A 14716-nucleotide genomic window follows, 5' to 3' on the forward strand; every position below is an offset into this window, starting at 1 on the left:
TATGGGAGGGAACACATCATGGCCCCCAGTCTTTAACCGGCTCATGAAGACCGTCCAGGGTGAGGCTGCTCCGCATCATCTAGCGCATGCTCCTCATGATGGAAATCGTTCTTATGCAAAGTGCTCTCCAAATCCGCACGCCGCTGCTCCTCCGAGATGGCGCCAAAGATCAAATCCATCTCCTCCAGAGTCTTCCCTTTGGTTTCTTTCAGGAAAATAGTGACAAAGATGCCGTTGGCAGTGCAGAAGACTCCGAACATGATAAAGGTTCTCCAGCCAATGCTGTTGATGGCGCGAGGAGTGATCTCGGTGATGACAAAATTGAATAACCACTGCGTCGCAGCACCGAGACCGACACCATAAGAGCGAAGTCGAGTAGGGAAGATCTGAAGGTAAAGTTGGTTGTTAGTGATATGGTCTCTCTCATCTCTCTCTCTCTGGGGTGGCCATATCTTGGTCCTAGTGACATTAGACGGAGAAGGTGTTAGGGAGCTTACCTCGCCGAGATACACCCATGGAGTTGGTCCCCATGAGAAAGAGTAGCCGATCACGTAGAGATAGATCATGGCAACCATGGCGGTCGAAGCTTTAGACACAGTCGTAGCCTTGGGGTCAGGAGGATGGGTGGCAAGAACTGCGCCAATGATGAACATCATTGAAGCCATCCATGCAGCCCCTCCCATCAAACTCTTCTTACGACCCCATCGGTCAATACCGATGAGCAAGAAGATACCGGTGGCGATCACCTTGACAGTTCCGTAGATTCCGGTGGCAAACAGCGATGAGTTGGAGCTGCTAATACCGATGGATTGGAAAATCTGCGGAGCGTAGTAACCAATACTGTTGGTACCGGAGAACTGCTGACAGAACATCAGACAGAAGGCTACCAAGAAGCGGTACCGGTTGCTCTTTTGCAAGCACTCCTTCCAGGTGACGCCCTCGGTCATTGCAGTCTCTTCCTCAATCGCAGCGGAGATCTCCGCAATTTCAGACTGGACCTCTTCGCTCTCCGTGGCGCGTTCCGAATGTACGCCAGAGATCGAATGGCCTCTTCGCGACGATTCTGCTTCATCAGCCAGCGGGCAGATTCCTTGAGAAACACCAGTCCGATCAGCATCAATCCTCCGGGGATGAGCTGAACGGCAACAGGTACACGCCACTGCTTCGTGTTAGACGGCATACGAAGGGCAACTCCGTAACCCAGCCAATAGGCAAAGGTGCTTCCAATAACTAGGAACTCTTGGAAAAGTCCGGCAATACGACCACGGTACTTGGCAGGTGCATTTTCACTGACGAAGACCGGAGTGATACTCGACATACCGCCGATTCCCAGACCGGCAACCACACGTCCTCCGTAGATCGTTCCAATCTCATGGTGAGCGCCCACCTGAATGGCGGCTCCGACCAAAAAGACCAGGGTGAAGATCATCAGCGAGTATCTCCGGCCGAGACGGTCATTGATAAAAGCAGCTGCAATAGCACCGAAGAAACATCCCGCTGTCAAAAGACTGACGACATTGGACGAGACCTGGGCATTCTTATCGGAGGCGAAACCACCCTTTCCAAGGGGGAGGCCAAAGTCCACCTTGAAGCTATTCAAGGCTAAGACTGAGCCCATCACTCCTGTATCATACCCTGCGGGAGAAAAGAGAAATTCAAAATCAGTCTGTTGAGACTCTAGCACGAACACAAAAATTTGCCGACATACCAAAGAGTAAAGAGCCCAGATAGGCAACCGAGGTGAGGATGTAGACCCTCGAATTCTTCCAAAAGCCATCTTTAGCCATGGTGGCGGCCATAGTGATCTGATCAACACAAGCTTTGGCTTTGAATCAGATGGCCGATATCTGCACCCTCGATGAAGGCCCTTGAAGTCTGGAGAAACCTGGAAATGACAAGTAGAAAACCTTATCGCCCCACGGGGTGCGAGAGAAATGGAGATGGGCACTCTTTTATGTCCGGTGCGTGACCTGAGAGTAGTCGGCCGTGATCTGCCTCCTGTCTTCACCCCCGGCATACGAAGACAATACCCACCCGTGTCGGCATCTGTTTGTAAGCCACAAATCCAGCCGCAAGCCGGGGTTTAGCGGAGAGAACTCTCAACTCTGCACCAAGTTGTCTGACAAGCAACTTGGTGGCACTCGTCTTCGGCAAGGCAAGCTTTCTGCCAGTACTTTCTTTGCCCTCGGCAAACTTCATGACGAGTACGGTACTTTCCCCGTTCTCCAAGAAATGGCGTTGTCGCCCCAGCAGAGAGCAGGCGATTGTTCTCCACTTCAGCGTTCCACTGGCATTTGATCTGGGGCCGCGAGGGGGTTGCTCCACCGGCAACGGCTGAGAGTTCGACCCCAGTCGAATGGGTGAAATGCACGCGGGGACTCCGCGGGGTTCTCGGTGGAGATTGGCACAGTTACTCATTCTCGACGAGTTTTTCCGTCGAGTCAAGCCCATCCTGGTCGGGCCACACATGTCTGGGAATTATCTGGCCCTTGGCCCAAATCGGAAGGCTGGTCATGGCAGTTCTTTTGGTTTGGTGGGCCCCCACCGACTGAGAGAGGGCTGTGATTCATGGAAGAACTGAGGGCATTGATCGTCCTAACCTGGTCCTCAGCACTGCATCGTCCATAAAGATTGTCTTTTACTGTAGGAGTTTTCTGGTCTGGCAAAGCCGAAGAGCTTTAAATGGGACCCAATTTCTCTGTTCTCCACCAGTGAATTGCATGACGTTTTGCATCTGATTCTTCCGGTCGGAATCGACGATGACTCGCCTTCTTGAGCATGTCGACTCTGTCAAAACCAGATCCGAGTCAGCAGAGTACACGTGTGCTATCGCTCTCGTCAATTGCCGTCGGTGACTGAATATCGTGTGCGGTGACTTTGAAATGTCTTGGCCTTCATGCACGGTCCCTTAGGTTACATAGCATCGAGTAATATTTCGATTCAAGTGATGTTGTGATTTGAGTAAGGTTAATACCAGCGGCATTGGCCACCTTGCTTTGTCTCTTTCCAAGCACGTTGCATGACGGAACTATCGACTGTCAAGGTACTCAGTTGGCGATGGCGAGTCTCAACTTCTCAAGATCAGTGAAAGGCTACCGCTGACGACGGGAGGCCTGTTGCATCACGTGGACGAGGTCGACGCCGTCGGTCATCATCAACCTTAACATTGAAGCCATTTGGTCGGAATGTGCCTTGTCGCAATTCCCACGGATCAGACAAGGGATCTCCAGCCAAGACGAGTACAGAATCAAGACGTGGAAGACTATCGTCTCCGAGCAAGGCCCTTCGAGAGTGGCACACGTTGCGATGTGCCGTGTCTCGACAGATGAATGCTGTGGTCAGTCAGTGAAAATACAGTGGCCAAAAGATTGAACTGTGATACACAGCCCTGTCACCAACTTGCTGGAGCCAGATGCTTATGTCTAATTAAGCACAAGCGGGAATCACAGTGTCCTGCGTGGCTGAACCATGAAATGAAGAATGACCTCGAATCAACTCCGTTGCAGTCAATGACGAGAGATTCTATGGAGCTGCGTCAACCAAGCAAATGATATCAAAGACCCGGCGCTCAAGACCGACCCAAGAATTCCTCCTTGGGTGAGATGAGGACCAACCTCATCTTGACGCTTCCACTTTGAGATGTTTTAGCCGCGGGTACGCAACCCACTTTGGGTTCCACAAGCATCAGATGATCTTCTTATGTGCCGAATCTATTCAATCCACGATCTTCCCCCCTCAAGTCGTGATGCAGAGCTTGACAACATCTTGAGACAATTTTCTTCGTGAGCATATTATTCACAGATATAAAAAGCCGAGCGTCTCCTGGAAATTTGTTGAAGAAGCCTGCCATTCGCCACCATCACGGAGCACGTCCATTCAAGCCGCACTTCCCTTCAAAATGAAGAATTCCTTCTTGCTCGGGACATCTGGTCTCCTTGCTGCTACAGTAGGCGGCTCTGCAGAACCCAGAAGCACACCTGGAGGCAGCCTCTTCCTCCGCTCCATTGCCGAATCTGTCGCGCTCCCAACCATGACGTGGTCAGCCAACGGCACCCATACCGCCAAGGGCTATACTAGCCAAGCCGCCGACGAGACGAGCTTACAAGGCATGAAAGCCGACTGTGGCAACATCAATCTCAACAAGAAGATCTCGGTCGATTTTCGAAGTGACGTCTTTGGTCCCGGTCTGATCGGGTACTTCTACAAGTGCGAGAAGATCCGCGAAGACACCAATCTGTACTGGTTTACAATCAGCTCTGGGAACTCATCCCAGATCGACCAATTGTGTGATCCGGCCACGACATTCCCGCTGGTTTTCGACTCGCAGCATAGTACTTGGTGGATCGACGAGCCTTTTGACTGCACTCAGCGCACTTCACCGGATGGCCAGGCGGGGTTGGAAGATTTTTAAGCGTGTCCAGGCGTAGGTGCAACTGCTGAACATTTGCGATACCAGAATATCAATCTGATTGTCCCAGCGTAACCTTCATGGGCGAGTTAGGGAAAGTTCCACATTAGTACTTCACGCTTTTGCAATAATAGCCGAATCATTCCGCTACCGCGATCATTTGAATCGTTGCTTTAATTAGCCAGAGAGAGAGAGAGGGGGCAAGCGAGCGGGTGACTGTTTTCATGACGGCGGCCAGGGTCAATCGAGTTGATGGTTCAATCACCCAACAATCTTGTATTCATCTCCTCTCATATCTCTCTGAAAGATGCTTGCTTGTCTTCGCTTGTCAAGTCAGGCGCCATCGATCAAATTTTCTATCATGAATTCCAAAATCTTCGAATATTCGAAAGAGAGACCGCTTGAAGCCCCGCGATTTTCATTGCAATACCATCTCAGCACTCCCATTGGAAAGACGCCAAATGTCCCAATTTTTGGTGCAGATTCACTGGCAGACGTACAAGCCTCAATTATGTCCGAATCAGAAAAATAATTTTAGCTGAAAGCCTCCAATCAGGAGCTCTAATGAGTTGATGTGTATAGTCAAAACTTGAGCTCTACAATTCACTTATATCCTCTACCGCAACAGACACCAACCTGTCCACGGTCATAAAGTGCGGCACGACTACCTAGTATTTGAGCTGGCAGGGTTGGCTGGCGACGACCTACGTGACAGGGTATTGTCACTCATGACTTGAAAATTTTGAGGACGCTCTCACCAGTTCTAGTACAGAAACATGAAGCAAATGCTGGTGCGTATTGCGTAATGGTCTCAAATAACTGTCTGGACTTTCTTCACAGAAGATGTCACTATCGTCCAGCATGCTAATGAGACCCATCGATCCAATCTGAAATGGATGTTCGTATATTTGTATTAGAAGCTACCAAAGATGTATGCATGAGACCGTGACGTGATATAATAAGCAACAGACATGCACTGGACCACGCTCGCATGCCAAGTGCGACTCACTGGAGAAGAAGCCGAGAGATGGGCCTGCGGTGCCCTCAAAGGGATGTGAGAAGCCCAGCCACCTGATACTTCGACTTTTTCCTCCCCCACATCGACTTATTTGAAGGAGGAAAGTGAAAAGGTTGTACTGCAAGAGCTTGCTCAAACAACACGCTTGACCTGTGATGACAGGAGCAACGAACTTAGTACGGGATGACAAATTCGACCTGATTTCAAGAGCACAACTTACCTCAAAAAAGCGCTTGAGCCACCAAACCTGGAAGATACCCTCTCCAATCACCACACCCAGCTGGAAGAGACTCCACCACTTGACACGGCCGTTTGTGCTCTCGGCGGTATTTCGATGCACTCGCTCACGAACCACGATGTACGACTGCTCATCCTTGACCTGAGCAAGAGAGTCGGACAGCTTGCGAACTACCACGTACGTAGATTGTCAGTCTTCCTGTATTTTCTATCCCCCGCACCACGATTTGAGCTCCGTCGATGGAGTCAATGTCTCTTACCTTCCGCCTCAAGAGGGTCTGCCGACATCTCGTGTTCGGGCACGTAGACAATTCCATGAACGTTGAAAGAGACTTCCTTGGAGTTTGAGGTCCAGCCTTCATTGCTGAAGCAGTAGGTGTACTTTCCGTCGGCGTGTGCGGTAAAAGAGTAATCCTCGTTGGAGATAGCCTGCTTATAGTATTGGCGATTGCGCAGAGGGTCCTCGACCTAGATCAAAGTTGAAATAGAAGTTAGTCCGAATACCTCCATGCAAGACACACACACACGTGTGCCATAAGACTCTCAATGCATTCCCTGCTCCGACTTCCATCCACAACACCGCCCCGCTAGTAGGGCAACCCAAAAACAGGGGAAGCAAGAAAGCCAAAGAACCGCTCAGCAGCATTCAGACAACTTACCCAGAAATCAATCTCAAGGTTTCCACTACCGCCAAACTCCCGATCGCCCACTTGGAAGGTCACTGTCATCAAGTCATCCTTGTGCAGAGTCTCGTGGAAGCACTCCCGCGAGTGAGCCTTCAGTTGAATGTTGTGTGCGGTGACGGCGGACACCCAGCCCAGCGCAGTGACCAGGAGCGAGGCAGCGGAGAAGCGCATGATGCAAGTGATTCAGAGGAATTCCCGATGAGATTTTTGGGGGGGCGCTCCAGGTTCAGAGGAACTTCTTGATCGCGGGGGGACGAGACTCAGTATGATGATCTTGACGCTGGTGGAATCGCCGCGGACTTGCACAACGCGCAAGGTGTCAATTGGAGACGCTCGGACCACCTTTGTAAATAGCCCCATTCACCACCACATGCACTGAAGAAGGAGTCTGCATTGCCATGTCTGCCCTGAATATGTCCAAATCTTTAATCTGATTAAAGTAGTCATCTTTGATTTTTCAACCGAAGCTTTAGAAGTTGTCATTGGGTGTTATCGGGGTCCAATTGTCTTGCTCGGGCAACGGCATGAGCAAGAATTGCTTGCCTCCGCATACGATGCACAGTGTATGCTGACAAAATGCCCGTCCTGTTCTGGTTCAAGGCAGGGCAAGGAAATACTGAGTCTAGAGCCAACATGGCGCTCTCTTTCATAATCACAGATGTTTCAATCATTGCTTGAATTGGAAAAGTGATAGCGGTAGTAGCTTCTCACGGATATTATGTAGTATAAAGAATTTATGAGTACACGATGACGAACTCCCTTGAAAAGCTTCCACGAATCGGGAAGATGGGAAGCAGTCGGTGAGAGATTCTTGAAAGACAGAAATGACAGGAAGAAATGTCCCAGCGTCAGATGACGAGCAAGGCAGAAACAAGACATCGGAACAAGATGGTATCAAACCCAGAGAAGCAAGACAAAATCACAGATGCAGCTTCGAAACGAACGAAGTTTGGCTGAAGAGCTCTTTGCGGAACGAATGGCAAAGTGAACTGGAAAATTTACAGTAAAGAATGGGGATAAATTGCAGTGTGCGTGTTGGAGATGTTCAAAGAAGAAAAGTGCAATACAGGAGACGCTGCGAACATTGAACGGATAGAGTTTGGATCAGAAAGAGAAGGAAACAGTCGCCTTCGGTGGAAGACTCAGGGAGTTATCACCTCCATCCAGAGTGGCGATACGCGTGATGGACGAAGATTCGATAGAATACGGATGCCGAGGATGTGTTGGGGGCTGTCCTCACTCCTCAGGGATCGGTTCTGTAGAGATGGATGGCCCAAAGGGGCCCTCTTCGGAATCCTTTGGTGATGCAGAAACCATACCATCAACGGTGGACTCGATGTCGTCCGACGCGAAGTGATTTTCCTCATAATTAGTGGGCTCTGCATCGTGATCGTAACTCGAGCGACGGAGCAGGGGCGGGGTTTTCGGCGGCTCGGCAATCGGGCTCTCCTGGCGGACTGGCTCTTGACGGGGTGTGGAGTCGAGACCTCTCAAAGGCCTCGTTTCGCCATACGAGCGTCCGTTAGCACCACTCCTCAAGGTATTCTGACGGGCATGAGAGCTAGGGGGGGTCAGGAGACCAGACAAGAAGCTGCCAGCATTGCTGGGCTTGGAAGGCGTTTGTTGGGAAGACGTAGAGCCTCCATTGCCACCCTCGCGAGTCTTCCGCCAGTTACCCCAGGCGGCGGCTGCAGCTAGGGGTAGCGATCTCGGCGATGCGGCGAGCTCGGAGAGGGATTGCAATGACGGTAAGCCAGAGCCGGTCATTGATCGTTCGCGCTCCTGTTGCTGCATCTGCAAGTTGGCCTTGAGACGGATAGCGGCATCACGAACGGCATGCTTGTTGAATGAGGGCTGCGAGAGGGTCTTGATGATATCTTGCAAATCGTCAATACGAACGCCAAGAAGCTCACGAAGCCAGGTGATTTCGCTATCCCTTTCCTTGATCTTGTTCGGAGCATCTTTGTCCATGGAAGCGACCTCCTGTTCAAGCTCCTCAATCCGAGTCTCACGCTGCTGAAGCTGGTCCTGTAAGACGAAGATCGATTCACGCAGGGCTTGGGGTGATATTCTCTCGGGTTCCTGAGAGGTCTTGTTGAAGGACATGGACGGTGAGGTCGAGTGAACAGGTGCTCCGGGGATCGGGATCTCGTTGGCAGAAGACCCAGATTTCGCGTTCTGCGCTGCTTCAGCAGCGGCTCGAGCAGCAGATTGAGCAATCTCCAGCTTCTCTTCGAGGTGTTTGACTCGTTCCTCGTAGTGTCTCGCTCGGTCATCGGCCAAAGCCAACCGATCGATCATGTGAGCCTCAGCCCGCTGGCGATCCTCGGAGGAGTTGTGCAAAGCCCGGGCGTGGCGTTCTCGAAGATCGTTGAGTACTCGTTCATGGGTCTTGCGCTGTTCTTCAAGAGCGATTTCTCGCGCCTGGTTCGCAGTTGCCACGGCATTGAGACGCGCTTCCTTGGCTTCTTCAAGAAGCATTTCATAGCGCTCGCGCGAAGTGTCGGCATCCAGCCGGACATTGTCCAGTTGAGTTTCATAGCGAAGGATCTGTGCCTCCAACTCGGCCCGAACAATATTAACCTGACTGTTGGAGGCTTCGATATCGGCTTCCAAGGATGAACGAATGCGCTGGATCTCTACACGACTGCTGTCGCGAGCCTCATTGAATTCACGCTCAAAACGAGCAGAAGTGAGCTGGAGGTTGTGGTTTTCAGCTCTGAGAATAGCAATAGTCTCCTCCATCTTGAAATTCTCTTGCCGCGATTGTTCATAGAGGAACTTGGTCTTCGCTGAGTCCTTTTCTTGCATTTCAAGTTGATGAATCTCTTCTTCGAGTCTCTCACGCAGCTTGACCTCCCGATCATACGAGGCCTGCAGTGCCTTATAATTGGCAACGTACTCTTCTTCCTTGCGCCTGAAGGCAGCCTGCTCGCGCACGACATCAGAAGTAACATTCACCATGTCAGACTGTAACCTGTCGAATTTCTCTGTCAAATTTTGTCGGGCAGCCATGCTATCCTCGATGCGAGTTCGCAGAGCATCAACAGTCTCGCGCAAAGACGCATTCTCGCCCTTGGTTGTCTCCAGTTGGCGACGGAAGCTATCTGCAGAGACACGGTATTCATCTAGTGTCCCTTCAAGAGCAATGTTCTTCGTCGACAACTCGGCAATCGTGACCTTAAGTGTTTCGCTCTCTTCGGCCAAAGCTTCCGAGCGGAATTGCATCTTCTCAAGATGGGGGATCTTCTCTTCCTTGAACTGGAGTAGGCGTGCTTCTGCATCTTCTGCTGCAGTGCTGTGACGAGCAGCGTCTTCTTCAGCCACCTTCAACAGGTGCTGGAGCTCGGCAACCGAGTCAGTTGCCTCCCGGCGGAGCCTGTATTCGGTCTCAGCGCGCTCGTCGGCGAGTCTCAACATTTGTTTGAGGCCATCGATCTGAAGCATGAGGCTGTCGGCGCCGATTTCTTCCGCCTCTGACAGTCGCGGGGTCTGCTGGGCCATGTGACGGGCAAGGGACTCTTCGAGAATCTCACGCATATCGCCAACAGGGTCTTGCGCCAATTTCTTGATCGTCAAGGCTTGGAGCTCAGAAATACTCTCCTTGAGTTGAGCCATCTCGCTATGGCTTGAGTGTTGTGTTACACGATTGGGTATGTCATGGGTGACAAGGGCTTCTATGACAACACTCTTCAACATCTCCAGTTTGCGGTCACGCAGATAATGCGGAGAGCGTTCGCGAACAGATTGATCTTCTTCCTCGTCATCTTCATCATCGGCATCGCTGTCTTCAACCTCCGCAGATGTGCTGCGGAACACTCTTCGACTCGCGGTTCCCGAAGCAATAGTAGCCACGGACTGTTGAATCACGGCGAGGGCTCGCTCCAGGGGAGTCAAACGCTCGTCAATGGCCGACCCAACAAGATCGTTGATACGGCGATCAAAGAAGCGGTTACGATTGAAGAACTTCTCATCCTCGCCCGATGAGATCATGTCATCCCAGTCGCTGACGTGATCATTCTCGGTAATCAGATGACGCACCGGAGAGTGAATACGTGAAATGATGCTCTTGTGAGGTGAAAAGGTGGCATTGCTGTTGACGTCAATGTCAGAGCCGAGTCTGGGGATTGCCAGCTTATAAGACCTCTGGCCACCGCCTGGACTCGGGCTGGGAGCTTCACTGCGGCCTTCGGCGGGACCAAAACGATGCTCTTTAGTCGGTGCCGATTCAGGGGCGTATTGAGGAGGCAAGGGCGTATGCTGACGCTCAATGCCCACATCCGAATCATCATTGAGTTGATCCATAATAGCGTTGAGCTCATCTTCGTCTGGAGATTCTTCTGCTGATTCTTGCCAGCGAGAAAGATCAGGCTTGGCTCGCGGGGTTTCCATAACCAAATCACTTGCATCTTGTGCGCGGTTGGACTTGGGGGGACTTGCGGTTGCGAATCGTGACGCCATGAGTCCATTTTTAATAGGCTGACTGTCGATATTTCGGGGCTCATCATACTCGAATTCTACTGACTCCACATTGGCTTGTTTTGCGTGCAGAGGAGCGCCGCTAGAGGCAGTGAATGAAGAGACGGCGGACTTAAGTTCAGATGGTCGAGCGCCTGCGGACAGCTTGTTGCTCTTCACGGAAATTTGAGACTCTTGACGCGCATGCTTCGTTGTCTTTTGAACTGGAGTAGGACTTTGTTGGGTGTGAGCCTCGGCCTCACCCAGAGGCTCTTCCTTGATATCTCCGTTTTGGCTTCGGCGGGCGGTTGAGCCGGCGCGTGAACGCATGGCGCCGTCCTCATTCTTGATATCGAACAGAGTCCAAGTAGTAGCCTCGCTTGTAGGGGTGCCCCGTCGCTCTGCAGCCCCACTGTCTTCGGGGACAACATTCTCTTTGCCCTCCGCAAAAGTGTGAAGACTACTGGCCGGCTTCACGTTGCCGGTCTCACCTAAAGGTTGAGTAGAAACGCTGTACCTTGCCTCCCCTTGAGCATGGCCAATGCCACGACGGGCACGCTTATGACGGTCTGTAGGGACTGGTCGGCCACTGGCATCATCCATCGTTTCCTGCTCATTATATTCTTGCTGGATGGAGTTGTCCTCGTCAGGGCGAACAATTGGAACAGCCTTCGATTCCTTCGAGATTTTGGCATGTCCAGCGTAATCAATGTCGCTGAAGATTTTGGTTCTGCTGCCAGACGGCTGTTCGACACTTGCATTTGAATTGAGACTTGCTGAGGGGTTAAACTCGGGCGCTTCAACGTTGAACGACGCAGCGGAGAATTTGAATGCGCTGGGCTTCTGTTCGGGCTTGGGTGCCGTGTTCTGCGTGAGAGCAGCATTCACAGGGTGAGAGGGTGCGAATGATGGCAGAGGTGTGAATCCAAGTCCAGGCTGGCCCATTCCATCCATAGCACCGAACTGATAGGCGTTGTGGTCGAAGGTGGCAGGCGGAACGAATGAGGCAGTTGGGTCAAAAGGCTTGGCTTCAACGTTAAGCGACGAGACTGAAAGTTTCGAGTGATGGCTTGCTTTAGATTCATGCCATGCATCTTGATGAGGAAAGGCATTGCGAATATGTGGCGTGCCGCTGAGACTGGGGTTGGTGTCCAAGTCAGAGCCATCTTGAGCATCTGGCTGGCCAAAGTGCGCGTTGTAGAAGCCGTGGGGCTGTGGTTGTGCGACGAAGGGATGCGAGGGTTGTTGGGTGTTGCTATGGATGCGATGCTGTTGTTCATGCTCATGCATAGCCCAGTGAGATGGAAAGACGCTGTTATTGAAACCTGACGGGGGGTCATGACGTTCCCCATGGACATGATGCGCAGGCTGGTCATCCACACGATACTCAGAATGATTCATTTGGTCAAGGCCTCTTTGGAGGGTCTCGCTCAGATTGTGACCATGACCACGAGGTGTTGGGTGAGCAATCTCCACGTTGGACGCGTGGAAATGATCCGGAGCATTGACAGGGGTCTGAGGTGCAGGGAATGGCTGTGTGTCTTCTTGACCGTCAAATGCATACTGGTTTTCCCACGCAGCCTTTTCGTTGAAGCCATGGAGATGTCCTTGATCGTGAAGGGGCGATACGGGCGAAAGCATCGAATTGAGGCTGGACAGTGCCCCGGGACCGCCAGATGTACTCGCATGACGGAGATTGATCAGACTTTGCGGAGTCATCGCACCTTGCGCAGGCGGCGTGGGCTGGAACTGGAATGGATAACCTGGCATCATGTTCTGCTCAATGCCCATGAATGGAGTTTGCACACTGAACTGCGATGCAGGCGAGGTCAATGACCCAATGCCGCCGCTGGAGCCCACAGGCTGGCCAAAGTGCGGCGAGAATGGATGGATCTGACCCATGGCATTGCTGGCAGCGGACGCAGTCGGGATCGGTGGCGACGCTATGAGGCCTGGGAAAGGCGTTTGTGCAGCAGACGCCGGGGAAATGGACGGCTGAGGCTCAGGGTCACCGAAGGAGACCCCCAGGGCTCGTAGTTTTTCTTCCTGCAGCTCGGCAACGTAGGCGTCCCAGACGGCCTTGTTGGGGAACTGGATAAAGGGCTTCTGATGCTTCGACTCTTCATAAATCTCATACGGATCGGGGTACAGTGGGCGGCTCAGTCCCCCAAGCTCAGTTGTTGTGGAGGGATCGTCCTCATCTCCCACTGAAAACCCACGCACATCCCAACCCTGCTCTTTCCACTGTCTAAGCCTCTCTTCGACATCTGCCCGTTTCATCAAGCGATATCCAGACTGTTCGGTCCCTCGTTGGTCGTCTTGGGGCAGATATATCACACAGGCCTTTCCACGCCACACGAGTTTCTTCCGTGGTCGTGCGGCTGGAACTGGCGATGCGGTCGTATCCTCGGCCTGCCTCTTCCCAAGTTCCGGTTGTACTGCGGGCCGTATGGCGCCCTCCTCCTTTTCTTGATCATCTGCCGCATGGAATGGAGGAGGTGGAGGTAGTGGTTTCTCCATTGACGAGGAAGCCTCGACCCCCTGATTTGAGTCTAGGGAAGCAGCCATTGTATCTGTCGGTTGATCTTTGTCGTACGCAAATCCCCAAAAGTCCTCCTGGCGCAGCGTGTCTGTGCGCTTGTGCTTGTTCTGTTTTCCTTTCGCTCTCAGGGCGGTCTTTCGACCCACAAAGTCCGAAAGGGTTGGGGTCTTGAGTAGATCACTTTCGCGCGTCTCGTCCTCAAGGCCAAGCCAATCGTCGGAGAGATCGTCGGCGAGATGATTTTTCGCGGTGAAAAAGGACGGAGCCTCACTCCCGGAGTCGTCGCTCAACCAGTTGCTCTTCTCCGTTCTCTGTTGACCGGTTAAATACTGATTGATCCAATCTTGGGTAAAGTCCCGGATAGTCCTCTCTCCGGCGATCGATGGGCCCGCAAATCCCTCGGCAACACTTGCTCGGCGAAGCTCAGGGGGGTTGATCCCGATCGAGACGGGAGGGGAGCTCTCGCGTGAAATGGAATCGATACCAGCAAATTGACTGAGTGTTAACGAGAGTCGACGAGTGCTGGGTGCCGCATACGGGGAACCCCAGGCCGTGGTGTAGTAAACACTGCTCTCTGCTCGACGTGTCTCTGGGGACGATACAAGAGATTCCTGCGGTCGACGTGCGACGTAATTGGCCGACAGAAATGGCAGTTGCGGTGGCTCGAGGGCAATACTTCGGGGCGAATGCCGCTGAGAGGGCGACCCGGCGCTTGACGGGCTGGACTCTCTGGAAGAAGGAGAGGACAAGAGCACAGAAGGCCTGGGTTGCACTTCGTCGCGATGGCTGCGCGCGCTCGGGGTATTGGGTGCACGCGACGCCGTGCTGGCGGGGGAGACGGCGTGATCTAGATCTATCATTCCATCGACACGAACAAAGTCAGCAACAGGGCCTCTGGATTGTACTAGCGGATTGGTCTGGCATCGGAACGATCTGATCGATGGCCAGAATCACGAGAACCATAGCGAGATACGTTCAGGGTCGAGAGGAGGCTCGCAGGCGTGGAACAATTGCCACGACGAGCCCGGTTGAACACGGTATGCACATGGGGCGGCGGTGCAAGAGGTATGGAACAATTTCAAGGGCACAAGAAGTAGATTGACAAACCCACCTTCCGTGTCGACTCCTGCAGCAAGCACTTGCTTGCCGCTCCGCTTATCGTCCAGAATGTTGACGCATGGAAAATCCACGAGCAAAGTAGATTTGGCAGGACCGACCTCTGATTGGTGATTGACGGGCGACGGATAGGACAAATCGAGCCCTCGGATGATGACAATTGAATTGGAGGAATGTTACGGGGTCGGAGTTGGAGGGGGTGGGAAATTTAGACGCGGTGGGGGGAGGGGAATGGGTGAAGTCCTCGATTC

The 14716-nt window shown here is 52.4% G+C and overlaps 4 protein-coding genes across 4 annotated transcripts; 1 reads left to right on the plus strand and 3 right to left on the minus strand.

Moving 5' to 3' along the window:
- Window positions 1-41: 41 nt before the first annotated feature.
- Window positions 42-1799, minus strand: POX_c04052 (uncharacterized protein; the record flags this gene model as incomplete). The annotated part of the gene is made up of 3 exons (XM_050112937.1): window positions 42-1135; window positions 1183-1635; window positions 1709-1799. 3 exons carry the CDS (start codon window positions 1797-1799, stop codon window positions 42-44), a joined length of 1638 nt encoding a protein of 545 aa, XP_049970493.1.
- A 2099-nt stretch (window positions 1800-3898) lies between these two features.
- Window positions 3899-4411, plus strand: POX_c04053 (uncharacterized protein; the record flags this gene model as incomplete). Its single annotated transcript, XM_050112938.1, has 1 exon — window positions 3899-4411. The coding sequence occupies one exon, from the start codon at window positions 3899-3901 to the stop codon at window positions 4409-4411; it is 513 nt and encodes a 170-aa protein (XP_049970494.1).
- Window positions 4412-5558: 1147 nt separating this feature from the next.
- On the minus strand, window positions 5559-6520 carry POX_c04054 (Endosomal protein P24B; the record flags this gene model as incomplete). Its single annotated transcript, XM_050112939.1, has 4 exons — window positions 5559-5576; window positions 5647-5834; window positions 5924-6131; window positions 6323-6520. The coding sequence occupies 4 exons, from the start codon at window positions 6518-6520 to the stop codon at window positions 5559-5561; spliced, it is 612 nt and encodes a 203-aa protein (XP_049970495.1).
- Window positions 6521-7585: 1065 nt separating this feature from the next.
- On the minus strand, window positions 7586-14209 carry POX_c04055 (uncharacterized protein; the record flags this gene model as incomplete). Its single annotated transcript, XM_050112940.1, has 1 exon — window positions 7586-14209. One exon carries the CDS (start codon window positions 14207-14209, stop codon window positions 7586-7588), a length of 6624 nt encoding a protein of 2207 aa, XP_049970496.1.
- Between the last annotated feature and the right edge of the window lie 507 nt (window positions 14210-14716).

This window comes from Penicillium oxalicum, chromosome III, assembly GCF_001723175.1.
Source record: "Penicillium oxalicum strain HP7-1 chromosome III, whole genome shotgun sequence".
NCBI lineage: Eukaryota > Fungi > Ascomycota > Eurotiomycetes > Eurotiales > Aspergillaceae > Penicillium > Penicillium oxalicum.